The sequence below is a fragment of the Mauremys mutica genome, chromosome 22, assembly GCF_020497125.1.
Source record: "Mauremys mutica isolate MM-2020 ecotype Southern chromosome 22, ASM2049712v1, whole genome shotgun sequence".
Classification (NCBI taxonomy): Eukaryota; Metazoa; Chordata; order Testudines; family Geoemydidae; genus Mauremys; species Mauremys mutica.
Genome location: NC_059093.1, coordinates 14,066,754 through 14,082,328, shown reverse-complemented (window position 1 = coordinate 14,082,328; position 15,575 = coordinate 14,066,754). Strand labels below are relative to the sequence as shown.

Below are 15,575 nucleotides of genomic sequence, written 5' to 3'. Positions count from 1 at the left end.
AATTGATACTTGTGGAATCTATAACAGAGATCAAAGCTGCCTCTTAATACTTAAGTCCCTTAGGCTTTTAAGGTCACAACCTTCATGCAGGAAAAACCCAGAAACAAGAGCCTTCGCATCCTATGCACACTGGGAACAAAGCAGATCATATTTAAAACAAAGAAAAAATCAAAGTCAGCAGACTTGCAAGAATGCCTCTGGCATATAGCTCCATGGTCATGTGTGCGTGTCATTTTAAATCTAGAAAAGGGCCCAAATCAAAAACCCATATATCGACACTCAGGAACCCTGAGAAGTTCTGTACAGTTCTTTATCTCTAAGAGCTAAAACAAAACCCTGGAGCTCAACTCTGAAGATCTTATAAACAACCTCTCTGATATGTGCAGCTATTAAGACGGCAATTCATAGCTGCGCCATAGAGAGAGATTCCCCCATGGCTACAGCCTTACCAAATTCACTGTCCGTTTTGGTCAATTTTACGGTCATCGGATTTTAAAAATCATCAATGTCATGGTTTCAGCTATTTAAATCTGAAATGTCACGGTGTTACAATTGTAGGGGTCCTGACTCAAAGAGGAGTTGGGCGGTGGGTGTCGCAAGGTTATTGTAGAGGGGGTTGCAGTACTGCTACCCTGACTTGTACACTGCTGCTGGAGGGTCGTTATCTTCAGAGCTGGGCGGCTGGAGAGCGGCGGCTATTGGCCAGAAGTCCAGCTCTGAAGGCAGAGCCACCGCCGGCAGCAGCGCAGAAGTAAGGATGGCCTGGTATGGTATTGCCACCATTACGTCTGCGCTGCTGACAGCAGAGCTGGGCCCTCAGCCAGCAGCTGCCACTTTCCGGCCACCCAGCTCTGAAGGCAGCAGTGCAGAAGTAAAGGGTGGCACGGTATGGTATTGTATAATATATCTGTATAGTAGGGTAAAAGCACACAAAAGACGAGATTTCGCAGGGGGAAACCACCTTTCATGGTCCATGATGTGTTTTTCATGGCCGCATATTTGGTAGGGCCCTACCCACGGCATACATGCAAACATTTTAATGTACAATATATAAATACAGCCTTTTAGTCTCATGTGCCTCTTTCTCCGTATTTCCTTGCTGTATGGTGCAGATTATCAATGTGTGTGCACAAAGAGCAGCTCTCTTCTTGGTATTCTAAAGGCCCTGCCTCCCTCCAGTTTTTACAGTGACACCACAATCCAATGTTTGATTGACACATCAGAGAAAATGGATTATGACACTGTTGAGTGGGGGGGGGGGGACTGCTGACTTTTAAAAGTGAAAACAACCTAGAAACTAGATTACACTGCTATAGCTAGTCAATAATTTCCCCAGAGATCCAACCTATGGAATCTGGCAATCCTTATTTACATGAATAACCCTTAACCAGCAAGTAGTCCCAATGATGTGAATGGAGTTACTCATATGAACAAAATTTGCAGGATTAGGCCATTTGTTAGCCAGATTTCTTGAGCAAGAAGTGCACTATAAAGGTACCTACATACCACTGGAAATCTAAAGCTAATTAAAAGCAGCATTAACTGGCTGGCCCTTAAGCTGCCAACTGTGTCGTTAAAACCAGAATTTCTGGCACATAAGCAAAACTAAATAAGCTGTCTTTTATGCAAGCAGGTAAAGTAAACACACAATGCAAATGTTCCAAATGATGTTTGAGTTAACAGCTAATACATCCACCAGCATGTCAAGTCTCCACTGGAGAATGAAAATATTACCTGCTACTATAAAAGCCAGGGATCACATCTATAGAAAGTTTGTTAGATATTAAAAACATATCAGCTTGGCATATTTTTAAAACACCATAAAGTGTCACTCAATGTATTTTTAATGTTCTTCTTAAAAGAGTGACATTGTTTATAAATATGCAAAAGTTTAATTGCCTCTCAAACTATGTAACATTATGAAATAATGATTCCTTCTCTGGAGTATGTGGGTTCTTTATAAATATTTTTAAAATATATTTTAATTATACATTTTTCTGTTTTTCCAGGTCATTAACTTTTAGCGAAGAACAATTTTCCAACACTTCTATGCTCCAGTCGCTAATTAGAACTTTTTATATATATATTTCGGTGATATGCCATTAACGATGATTTATGATGAAGGCAAATATTGTAGGTCATTGCCAAAGTTAATCGCTGGGCTAGTTCCAGCATTAGTAGTTCTTAAGATTTACTCAGGTCATTGAATAGCCACTGCACGCTGAAAAAAAAAACAAGAACTGCTCAAGTTAGTTCCATATACCTTTGGTGGTAAAAGAAAAGAAATTGTACACATGTTGCAGGCCAAAATTTTCAACCTTGGCTGCCAAAAGTTAGGCACCTAAATAAAAATGACCTAATTTGCAAAGAGATGCTAAGCACTCAGATTTCACTGACACCAATCTGTGTTGTGCATGTTCCGCACATCTGAAGCATCAGGGGCTCAATACATGGATTTAAATCCTAAATTTTAGGCACCCAAGTTTGAAAAATTTCACCCAGATCTTTGCATGCATAGCATTTTCTAGGTTATCAATGAAAGCAGGAGCATGCTCATGTACAGCAGATTCAAATTAAGTCAATTAATGAAAGGTACAGAATTCACCAAAGTGTCCCAGATTTAGGAAAACAGCATGGGTTCGATTCTCCCCTGATCCTGATACAAATTATGGCTGTCAACCGATTAAAAAAAATCATCGCAATCAATCACATTGTTAAACATTAACAGAATATTGTTTATTTAAATATTTGTGGATGTTTTCTACATTTCCAGATATATTGATTTCAATTACAAAACAGAATACCTTATATTTATTTTTTATTACAAGTATTTCCACTGAGAAAAAAGAAAAAAAATTCTTTTTCAATTCACCTAATACAAGTACGGTAGTGAAATTACTTTCTCATGAAAGTTGAACTTACAAACGTAAAATTATGTACCAAAAAAACTGCATTCAAAAATAAAACAATGTAAAATTGTAGAGGCTACAAGTCAACTCAGTCCTTCTTCAGCCAATCGCTCAGACGAACAAGTTTGTTTACACTTGCGGGAGATAATGCTGCCCACTTCTCGTTTACAATGTCACCTGAAAGTGAGAAAAGGTATTCACATGGCACTGTTGTACCCGTATTGCAAGATATTTATGTGTCAGGTGCACTAAACATTCATATGTCCCTTCATGATTCAACCACCATTCCAGGGGACATGGGTCCATGCAGATGATGGGTTCTGCTCCATAACAATCCAAAGAAGTTTCCACATCAGAGTGTTGCTCTTTTAAGACTTCTGTTTAGCATATCTGGCAGGTAAATACTTTGCAATGCCGGCTACAAAAGTGCTGAGCAAATGCCTGTTCTCACTTTCAGGTTACATTGTAGATAAAAGAGTGCAGCATTATCTCCAACAAACTTGTTTTTCTCTTAGTGATTGGCTGAAAAAGAAGTAGGACTGAGTAGACTTGTAGGCTCTGAAGTTTTACATTGTTTTGGTTTTGAGTGAAGTTATGTAACAAAAAAAAATCTACACTTGTAAGTTGTATTTTCAGGACAGAGACGGCACTACAGTACTTATATGAGGTGAACTAAAAATACAATTTCTTTTGTTTATCATTTTTACAGTGCAAATATTTATAATAAAAAATATACACTTTGATTTTGGTTACAACACAGAATATAATCTATGTGATCATGTAGAAAAACTTCCAAAATATTTTATAAATTTCAATTGGTATTCTATTATTTAACAGTGCAATTAAACTGTAATTTAATGCAATTACTATTTTTAATCACGATTAATTTTTTTGAGTTAATGGCGTGAGTTAACTGTGATTAATCGACAGCCCTACTACAAATGCTTGGAAGAAAGATTTGATGTCTTAAATATGCCTATAAACCATCTTATTAAAAAAAAGTCTGGCAGTATTTTTCCAAGAAATGTCTGTTTCTAAATATTTGTTATACTCAGCCACCACCAACTGCAAGTACCCAAACCAAGTGGAACAGGAACATGGGCATCAGGAAATATAGATATTTATTAGAGGTGGGCCAAAACTCTGTTTGAAATCACCTCCTGATCCTCTGAGAACATTCAGATGCACATCAAAAACCTTGCAACTTGGGCTCATGATGTCTAGTATTTAGCCAATGATCTTATCCTATTCATGGCAAGAGATGGAAGAATTATGGTCATATGACTCAACAGCTAAAGTTTCCTTGTTCACTTGTGATAAATTTTCATGGGTTACACTGCATCGTGATTCAATTTAAACTTAAAAACAACTTGGGCTAAACTGAAGGGGATATTTAGGATCAGATATAGGCATTTAATCCCAAGTGAAGGTAACAGAGTGAACCTCTCCTACGAGAGAGAATTCAGTAGCCACATACAACATTAGATTTAGTATTGGTAGAAAACTGAATCCCTCTTTTATAAAGAGAAAGATAAACAGGTTTTGCAGCACTTTGGTTCCAGGACCTGTCAGTCTGGTAGGAGGTGCTGTATACAGTACATTTAAAGAGAAGACTAGGCAGCTGGAAACATACTCAGGTTTCAAAAGAAACCCAGAACAGAATGAAATTGGTGATTCATATACACTTCAGTACTATATCTTCAACTGCCAAGCAGAAACACCCTTTACTTCTTTTAAAGATGGCCACATTCTGCTCTGAATTACTCCAGTGCAACACCGTGAGATCAGCTCCACCACACTGGAGAATCTGACCCACATATTCCATTTAACCCTATTTCTAGCAATAGGATTTACACATGTACAACAACAGAAGGGACTTGATTGTCTCCTACAGATGGAAAAATATCATTGTAAAAGGCTATATAAAAAATGTTAACCTATCCGGCTCCACTTGGGCCTTCAGCAGGATTTGAACCTGGATTTGGAGTTAAAAGTATGAGCCACTGTGGCTTGACCTAGAGGACTAACTCTTCCAGAAGCTAGAGATTCTGTGAACCTCTTATGGGGACAAACCACTAGAGAGGGACAAAGATCCTAACATGTCAATTTGCTTTGCTCCCCAGAAGAGTAAGTACAGGTACTAGCAACAATTTTACTGTATTATGGAGAGACGTCAATCATTGCACAGTTACGATTTAAATTATCCTTCCTTCATAAATAAGTTCGTTTGATTTTTCCCCAATTTGCTGGAAGAAAACCAATCTGGCTGAAATTTCACAGGTGTGAGCTTACTCCAGCGTAGACTTTTTCTGAGGTGTTTGTGGCAAATTGCATAAGTCATGTGGGAAATACAAGGATCCAAAACCTGAGGTGAACTTACTACTTGAATATTTTCCTAACTTTTTTGGCATCAGAAGCTTGGCCTAGAAATCCATTTAAAAAAAATAATCTGTTTACATTGGCAAGAGCTGGTGCCAATTTTGGGAGAATCACTGGCGGAATTATTTAGTTATTAGAAGCACTTCCATATTCACTGTGAGCTCTGCTGTTCTTCATTTCCTAGGCTGTCAAAGAAGACCTTGCAAAGTCTCCAATGGCCTCCACTGAGAAGGGAAGCACAACAGGGAAGCAAGCACATGGAAGGGACAGGAGACTTTGGTCTGGAAGAAACAGAATAGAGCACCACAGAGAGGATGAGAGGCAAGGTGAAGTCTTATGGGGAGAGGAAATCCCTTTTGCAGACTGGCAAGTAGCAGGGCTCATCCATGCACAGCTTGCTAACTCGACAGGGATTCTTGCTGCTCAGCCTCTCAAACATTTTTTTCAAAACCTAAAGCAAATTCCTGGGCTTATAGTCTCCTGTGGGTAATGATATAGGGCAGAATTATGGCTGTTTGTGTGATTTCTACTGTGCACATCCCCTTTTCTTTTTAGGAAGGGAAGGAAGAGAGAGGCTGTTTTGTGCATGTAAGATTAAGAGTGAATTTCAAGCCTAACATTTGTACTTCCTTTTGAATCTTTCACACGCTCTTTGGAGATTTTTTTTTTCTCCCTTAGATAAATATATATTTAGAAGTTTTGGGGTTTTTTCCCCCTTGAACATTATTTAAAAACAAAAACAAAGAAAACCCCTTAACAACAGGCTTTGCTCACGAAAGGCACAAAGAGAACCAAGTTGATCTCTACAAGGGTCTGCCTCCTAAGACGCACCAGGAAAAGACGCTTACAGGTTCCAACTACAGCCACAGCAGAAACGTGGCATGTCTTCTTGGCTCCAAAGTCTCAGCTTGCTGAAGGCATTCTGCCGCAAAACTGCTCAACTTATAATAGAGATTCCTAGCAGCTGCTGCCTAGACTGGAGGAAGTGATTCTGAGTTCAAATACTTCCTCTACCACTGATCATACACTTATAATACGCTTATACCACTTGCAATGCCAGGGGCTGATGGATGGGAGAGAGTGGACCTTCCATGCGCAGCAATCCCTTTTGGGGTTTTAGTTAATCAGTCATTGTGCTGGTATATAAATATTCACACTGAACATATGGCCTGAAGGGGTAATCTGTCAAATAATAGGGCGCCTGAGGAAAGAGAATGATCATAACCCTTTGGAAAGAACAAAAAATGTTACTGACTAACCATTATGCTGCTCAGCTGTTCATATTGCAGTTCTAATGCACACTCAACCAAAGAGCATGAAAAATCAAGAATAAAATTGAATTTTATTTCTAACAAGAATTAAAGTTACCTCCAGTGCCCATTCTCTCTCTCTCTCTGTGCCTTACGAGAATATACTATATTGATATACTTACCTTTATTCTAGTATTACTGCATCCACCCTAGGAGGACTGTGTCTCACCACGCTATTAATTGTTTAAAACTGCACGGTTTTGTGTGTAGTCAAGCTTTAGGTTTTACTCGGGGTCAATGAGTCCTAAGTCGCTTTTAGAAATGAACTTCAGGTGCTCTTTTGGAGAAGTGGAGTTGGTACAGTTTTAGATAAAGTGATGCGGGAATGTGGAGTTGTTGTGAACAGGATAAGTGACAGGATAATTTTGGTTAAGTCATCTCTTGAAAATGGCCACCCCCTAAACGTTCTACTACTCGTGTACCTTTAAAATGGAGTGTGTACTAAAGTGTTTTAGTACACACTCAATGATTTCTAAATGATTTGCCCAAGGTCACACAGTCAGTCAGTGGAACGACTAGGAATAATACCCAGGTCTTCTGACTCCCAGCTCAGTGCTTTCCACTACTGCCTAATACTATAAACAATGTTGGCTAGGAGACCTGCTAGTCTTTTCGCCATGTGCCATCAATTGAATTTTGAGGGGCTGTAGATATGTGCAAGGGATCACATCACAATTAACAGACAGGGAGCCAGAAGGGTGGAAAGGGAAGAGGAGCTAAGCAGGGGAGGGGGGAGATTGCAGACCAGTCTAATGACACTGAGTCAGTACATTCCGACTGCCACATAATAACGTTTGGTATAGAAGGTATGTTCTCCAGACAGGGCTGCATTACATATATCTTCCCTCCTCCCCCTACCAAAACCAGTCAGACTTGTGAAAGCTCACCCATTGTTAGATTTTAAAAAAATTTATCATGCAGAGCCTCAGAGGGGTAGCCGTGTTAGTCTGGATCTGTAAAAGCAACAAAGAATCCTGTGGCACCTTATAGACTAACAGACGTTTTGCAGCATGAGCTTTCGTGGGTGAATACCCACTTCTTCAGATGCAGAGCCTGACCTTTCAGCATATAATTAAAAATTCAATGATGCAGACCTGTAGGATAAATGAAATACTAAATGTAATTTATTTCCTCAATATACCAGTAAATTCTTTACAATGTTGAGATCAACAAAGCGCATCCCATTACTAAAGTTTTGATCCCAACTGGGTGTGCCAATAAATTCCATTAGTTGCCTGGTGAGCTAACATTTTGCCTTACGGAAATCTTGCAGAAAGATTTGTGAGGTTGTTTTTTTAATGATAGCACTAGTATTTGTGAAAGGATTTTTCCACCCTTCATTTCAGTGCCTCAAATCAAGACTGAATATGCATTTGCTGCATGGCTTCAATGTGGAAGAAAATATAAATGTTACTAAGCAAGGCAATGCTTCAGAGGCTCTTTATTGATTTACTGCTGACTAATGGAACCTCCTGTTCTTCAGTGGATAGGTGGGATGACAATAGTTAACATTCATATAGTACTTAAGGTTTGTACAGAGCTTTGAAAACATGAACAAAGTAAGTTTTAGTACATCCACATGAGGTAGGGAAGTGTTATCCCTATTTATACATGGGGAAACTGAGGCACAGAGAGGCTAAATTAACTTTCTCGAGACCAGAATAAGCAAGTAGTCGAATCAGGATTAGAACTCAGACGTTTCTTGGACCCAGGGCTGTGCTCAGTCCATTAATCCACGCAGCCTTTGGGACAGAACATGCTAATCCAGCCACAGAGGAACATGCATAAATAAACCATGTGTAAAAGCTATCAGGCCACCTCTCGCAATGACAGAACAGAGCTGGTGTGTTTGTACAGTGTCAGCACAATGGGACCTGGTCTATGAGTACTATGGTAAGCAACTCATCCAGCAACAAGATTCCCCTGTAACTGTGGGTCTTGGTGTCATAGAACTCTTTGAGCTGGGGCATCGGCTGGACATACACAATCCATAAACCCATTTATTATTTATAACACCCCCAATAAACTAATGCAGCTTGTTCTTCAGTAACAATAAACTGTAGCACCTTGTTTGGATTTAGCGGCTACATGAATGGTCAGCTCTACTGCCCTCTGGTGACTCAGTCCTCAGAAGAATTCATCATCATTTGTATAATAAATTTCACTTGGCTTGTGTTCTATGGAAAGTAGCCAGAAAAGTTTTTAAAAACCCTTTTCCGGCTATGATTTAGAGAATTTCCTTAGGTACTGTGGCATCCAACACCCATTAATTTCATTGGGGGCTGAACATCTAAATCCCTAAAACCCAGTGGATATATCTAGTGCCACATGAATGCTGACCAGCACCGCCCAGGCAATCAATGTTTAGTACTATTGCCAGATATATCACTCCTGGGTCTCTCTCAACAGGAAAATCATACTGAAATGAGCATGGTTTTGTTAATCCAGCACTATGGTCAGAAGAGAGGAAATCCATTTTCACCCATCCCATGAGACAGAGAGGACCGCCTCTCTAGAAGTGAGCCTCCAAGCAGTCAAGTCCCATTGCTCCACCAAACCCCTACCACAGCCAACATAAACATTAAAAATCAATTTGAAAGCTGGCCAAACTGTTATTAGATACCTTTATATAATTACTGATGTCGCCATAAAATACTGCCTGTCTGCTATGCAAATTTTAAGCGTGAATAGTTCTTCAAAGGAAATTACACCCACTAGCCCTTCAGATTAAAGTTAGTAATTTGCTATTAGGTGTCAAACTATCATTTAAAAGTATGTCATTCCAGCCTACTCCTATTGTCTAGTCTCCTTCAATTTATTAGCACAAATGCACCACTTAAGACGTGTGAGCTCTATCCAACACGATTCTCTACAGCAGGGAACTATATTCATGCTGTACTAATGGTTTTAATTTGTTTTTCTTCTTTGGCCTTTTAATACTCAGTCTTCTGCTACCAAGGAAGCATCATAATGCCCCTAATCTTTCATAGCTAGAGACCCGGGCTCAAATGTGGTTTAGTTCACAAGAGCAATGAATCTCAACCTGTGCCTGAATGTGTTTTTGCTCACATTACAAAATCACTGTACGGCTTGACTCCAATAGCAGTCACTGTTTGGCACAAACGAGGAATAGGGCAGGTAATTAGGACCCCGATTCAGCAAAGCATTGAACCACGGGCTTAACATTAAGCATATGAGTAGTCCCATTGTTAAGTTAAGCATGTGCTTAACTGTTTTCTAAATAAGAACCATGGGGGGAAATTTTCACAAGTACCTACGTTATGCGATCCAAAATCCCATTTTCAAAAATAACGTAGGCACTTAGGAGCCTACGGTCTACACGAGGATACTCAGAAAAGTTCATCCAAATCAACTAAAGGTATGAATTTTAAGTGGATTAATTATACTGCATTTAGTCCCTTTGTGGACATTTTGATTCATAATTAAAGTGACCTCAAATCAGTTTAGCTCAATTCACTTCCAAAGTGAATTAAAATAAACAAAATTAAGGGCACTTTAATTCTAAATCAAAGCATCCACACAAGTATTTAATTCCGTTTACCTAATCCACTTTAAATTCACACCATAAGGGAATTCAGATTAACATTTCTAAACTCCACATGTAGACAAGCCTTAAATTCATTTTTGAAAATTTTATCCTAGATCAGGATTCGGGTTCACTGGAAGAACAACATGAAGAAAATTTGTACTGAACACATCTATCTCACTTCATACTGTGATAGCATCTCCCTGTCATCAGTCTTGTAACTGTGCCTGCAGCATTAGGAAAAGTCAATATATACTTAAACCACAAATGCAATTCAATCATTTGTCTTCAAAATATTTTAAGCAAAAATAATATGCAATAGGATGCAATTTCACTCAAGTACATGTATTATGCATTGTGAAGACCGGGTACTCATTATCTTTGAATGACAAAAGAGAAAAGAAAATTCTCAGAGGAATGCACAATGCAGTAAAATATAAATCTAGATGGAGAGAGATGTACTTAGCACCTACTCCATTACAAAACCTTTTTTTTTAAATGACTAAAAGATTAATAGTGTCACTTCTGAAAAAATAAAAGGAGACATAGGTAGGAATGCAGAGATAGCCACACTTTTCCAGAAGTACAATGCAGTACAAGGACTGGATCCTGCTCCTGTTGGCACATTTCCCTCTGACCAATGAGAATGGAGATGGAGTACCCATATAGCATGGAGAGTGGGTATGGTTGAGGGGAGAGGGCACTGGTATGGAATTCAGAAGTTATGGGTTCTATCCTTGATTCACCGCTGTCCCCATGTAACTATGGGCAAGTCACTTCACCTTTCTGCCTGTTTCCTCTCACACTCTTTGCCTGTTTTTTCTGTTAGCTCTAATGTGCGCATATACGGTGTCTAGCACAATGGGGCTCTGAACTCAGCTGGGGCCTCAAGGTGCTAATAACAACAATAAATCCTGAACGTTGACGACTTATTTTTATACAAGTCATCTCCTGCAAGACCATTTCACCTTGTCCCTCCAACCAATGATAATGGGACAACCCTGTGACCTGACAGCAGCTGCCTTTGAGAAATCAACTCCCACATGGGACTCGACTGCTGTCACACTCCTTAGCAGTCAGAACATTCAACAGCGGAGGCTCAGAAGATGCACATAAGCAGAATCTCAACTCTCAAAGTAAGTCGTTAAATTACTTTAAATGAAAGAAAATGGTTTAGATGCCAAAGGGATGTGGCCTGAGGATTCTACCCTCCCTCCATCTATAAGGCTGCTTCTCTGGCTGGCACATGCTGAAGGCATTAATGATGCTTTCTGTCTCTGAAGGCAGAGAACAAGGCTTGTACCATTTATGAGCCTCTGATAGTGCTTCTTGGTCCAGGACAAGTCTCAGGTACAGTTCAATAAGGGGAGGTTCTGCCTGGAGGGAACTACAGATTCACACAGGAAGGTAAACCGGCATCGCAAACGGACTGCAACTCAACCTGACTGGCAGCCCCTTGTTGTATTCTGCCTTAAGGAGGGCAGAGCTGCTGGAATATAAGACCCAGGCCTAGGGTCACGTGAACAGAATAGGGAAACCTGAACTCAAATCTGTTCTTACAACGTATACGAGAGCTACATTAATATGCACACACATGCTTATTCCCATACATACATATGGTCACACACACACACACACACACACACACACACACACACAGAAAAACACCCTCATTATTCAATCAGTTGTCTGTAAACATTCAAGTTCTGTGCCAATTGCAGTCTTTACAGACACTGCCATCAACTCACCCAGGTGCAATATATACTATCGTTTACTTCAAGGGAGTGCACAAATGTAACTGAGGGCATGAACTAGCCCGGTTTATCAAACCAGCTCCCAAAAAGGGACCCTTTCTGCTCCAACTTCTTATTATCAGACACTCTAACAAACAAAGCAAACCTATCTGGAGCTCTTTGCTCAGTGCTTTGTCAGCTTAGTTAGCTAGTCAGACAAACACAACCCAAATTGGTATGTAAAAGAAATCTGAAACCTACCTGTATGTTGCCAAAGTCCACATTCTCATAATGGAAATGTGCACACTCTGCCATCTTCGGGAAGTGGCCTTTGGTAAAGGATAACCTGAAGTACATCAAGAGCAACCCATAAGATGCACATCACTGAAACAACTGTCAGAATTGCGTGGCATGATGAAATGCAGCTAGACCATCTACATTTAAGCGCCTGACCAAGACCATCCATCATCCTGAAGCTAAGGTAACATACAGTGCTGCTTATTTTGATGCACTAAAGCAGTGAGGAAAGGGATTTGGTGAGGAAGGTAAACTAAACTGCGAAGTGACATTTATCATTGTCTTTTTAGGGAAACACGTGCATTCCATCACCACCAAGGCCAGTGTCTATAGGGAAGGATGCAGGGACAAGCTGTTCCACCTGTACTTGCATTGGGGAAATTAATCTGTAAACAGCCTGACACAAGAGACGTATGAAAGTCAAACTTTACCTGTGAAAGGCATCACAGCCCATCAGTTCCGGGTTGATGGATCTGAGGGTGCAGAACAAATGCTATTTATCCTTTGGCTTTTTAAAATTCAGCGGTGAGGCACAATCATCTCCAAGCATCCCCAACTACAGCAATGGCTGACAGGGAGATGCTCTGGTTCTGCAACAGGATCTTCCTTCTGCTGAAGCTGCTGCAGACTCCTATAGATACTTCTGGTTGTGAGCCAATGAGATTGTCTTTATCCGGCTCACTCTTCCCACGGGAATATAAGTGGGAAGTGAGATACAGCATCTCGCTGCTCAGAAATAGAACAAAGAGCCATTTTCCCTAACAGCATCAGAGCATGATAGCTCTGAATGCACAGACCAATGCTGGTAGCTCTGGACCATCTGCCAGCACTTTAAATAAGGATGGGCCGAGCCGTTTTTGCCTAATTTGGACCCTATTCACAGATCATTGGTTTGAATTATGCTGAGGGAAGGCAAATGAGCATAAAAAGGGAACAGAACAAGGGCAGAGAGAAAAAAAACAGTTCAGTGGAAAAAGTAGCGTGAAAACAGCAGTGGGCAGGTACAGTGGAAAAAAGAAACTGAAAAACGGAGCAGAGACACTGAGAGAAAAATTTAGCTTTTCCTCTGTGTCAGGAGTACAGGGGAAGTATTACACTTGTACCTTGCACAGGCTTGCCTTGAGCTTTTTTTTTTTTAAATGAATCATCTTTTAGGGGGAAACCCCACGGTTTAAATGACAGCCAGAGTGAGATTCAAAATTCAAACTAGCTTTGCAACCCTTCTCCCCAAAAGCAAGTGTGTAAGGTTTACAAAACCTCCACCTCTATAAGCTTCATCCATCCCAAGCCTTAATACTTAGAGCATGCCGACCAGAAGTTTTGCTTTTCACAGGCAGCAGGTCCACACTGCTCTGATAAGGAGACTACCAGAAATCCTTTAGTGCTTACGGCCTGGCTTCTGGATGCACTGGGGCTCTACTGCACTATGACAGTCTTGAGCACAGCTAGAATCACAGAAGTTAGAGCACAGATGACAGAAAAGCTACAGAATTAACTCACAAAATGAACGCATTGCTCTTACTTTTTCACATTCTTCACTTTCATGCTCGCTGTGCTGCCGCACGTCCGAAGTGGCAGCTCCCCTGGAATCTCAGGGATATCTGCACCTCTCGCCTACACATACACACACAAAAAAAAAGGGGGGAGGAAAGAGAAACGTTACATTTGATCGAACATTACACTTTGGTGCCTCCAACACTAGATAAATACATGCACTGTCTGTGCAATTCTCACGTATGTATGCAAGACATACTTTAGTAACTTGCAGCACAGAAAGAATGAATCCAGGGATTCCGACCTAAAATATGGTTAGCTGCTTACATACAACCTTGCTAATTCTCACTAATTACTGGGAGAGCCAATGCATTATAGACCCAAAGAAAAAGAGGGAAAAGGATGAGATTTTCAAAACTAGCAGCCTAACTTTAGGCTTCCAAAACCACATTTAGGCTCCTAATTAAGCTTCTTGACTTCCAACACCGCTGAAGCTGCTTGGTACCCAGCACTGTTGAAAATTAGGTTAGCTACTTGTGTGCCTAAATATGGAAGAATTTTTTGAAATACTTAAAAAAAATCTGGGCCTAAGCAAACAAATATATTTAAAAAAATTCCATGAATCAATAATAAAAGAGGCAATGAAAAGGCATCAAAAAATTTACATCTGTGTTATTCTGTGGGTGGCAGAAGCTTTCAATTTATGTGATGGTTTAACATTCATAATCTTCTATCCATACCCATTCCAGACACTTAATTTTCCTACTCTGTCATCTAATGGCATTTCAGTCCTGAAAAGAAAGAGTGAAATGTACATGTAATATTTTGCTCCACTCATCCGGATAAATGTGAGTTGTATCTGTGCCATTCAGTTCTCATCTTAGCCTCCCTCAAAAAATGTTGATGTTATTTAAGACCTAAGTTATCTCGCAAGTTCTCGATACATCACATAGCTTACACTGGAATAATTAAGAGCTTCCTGGGTATATACATATAGGAATTAAAATCATTTTGTTTTAACAGAGCTGTTTTCCATAATGGTTTGCCAATTTTACATGATTTCTAATACAGCTCTACCTCAATATAATGCTGTCCTCGGGAGCCAAAAAATATTACCGTGTTAAAGGTGAAACCGTGTTATATCGAACTTGCTTTGATCCGCTGGAGTGCGGATCCCCCAAGCACTGCTTTACCACGTTATATCTGAATTCGTGTTATATTGGGTGGCGTTATAACGAGGTAGAAGTATACTATATAAATGATCTTTTACATCCCAGACAGATCAAAAGGTATGTTTGTGGGTGGGATTTCTATTTAATTTATATTTCAGTAAGATACAAATGTATAGCACAGAGTCACAAAGTTGTTCACCTGGGGAAGAATTTCACCTTTATGTGTTGTGGCTTTGATTATTTGAAATATCTCAGGATCAAAAACATTTAACTCACAGACCTGGTGCTCAGAAAGTCCTCCATGAGGATGTTCATTGGTCCAGAAATTTACATAGGAAACAGGGCTGACACATTCATTTTGCTATTTGCAATAACCGTCCATACATTTTTAAATAGATTTTGTTCATATTTTAATGCTAGATGCTAGACAGACATTAAGGAGTTCCAATGAGGTCAGGAGAAACTGGAATTATTTTTAGCATTATCAGAGAACCAAATTCTCTTTCAACCTTACATTCCAGTTTTCTTCTCGTGTTCTCTTTATATTTAACAGATAAAAATAAAATTAAAACATGTACCTGTCTATATCATTCTGTGTAGTACTGTTTCATATTAACCTTTTTATTCTCACTATAGGGAAGACTGTTTATGTACCAAGCCATGGGCAAATGGGTTACTCCAGCTTTAATTATACCTGTGTGTATATTCCCCCCCCCCCACCCCCGTGATAGTTC

The 15,575-nt window shown here is 39.8% G+C and overlaps 1 protein-coding gene across 4 annotated transcripts in view; it reads right to left on the bottom strand.

Moving 5' to 3' along the window:
- The window catches only part of ARHGAP32 (Rho GTPase activating protein 32), a 381,592-nt gene that overhangs the window by 171,255 nt on the left and 194,762 nt on the right, over positions 1 to 15,575 (bottom strand). For 2 of the 4 annotated variants that reach the window (XM_044997056.1, XM_044997058.1), the window contains exons 3-5: positions 13,698 to 13,789; positions 12,607 to 12,648; positions 12,140 to 12,224 (exon numbers count right to left, since the gene is read on the bottom strand). In XM_044997056.1, coding sequence (XP_044852991.1) covers positions 12,140 to 12,224; positions 12,607 to 12,648; positions 13,698 to 13,789 — 219 coding nt within the window. The remainder of the gene's footprint in view (positions 1 to 12,139; positions 12,225 to 12,606; positions 12,649 to 13,697; positions 13,790 to 15,575) is intronic. The other 2 variants (XM_044997057.1, XM_044997059.1) reach the window with 1 other exon arrangement.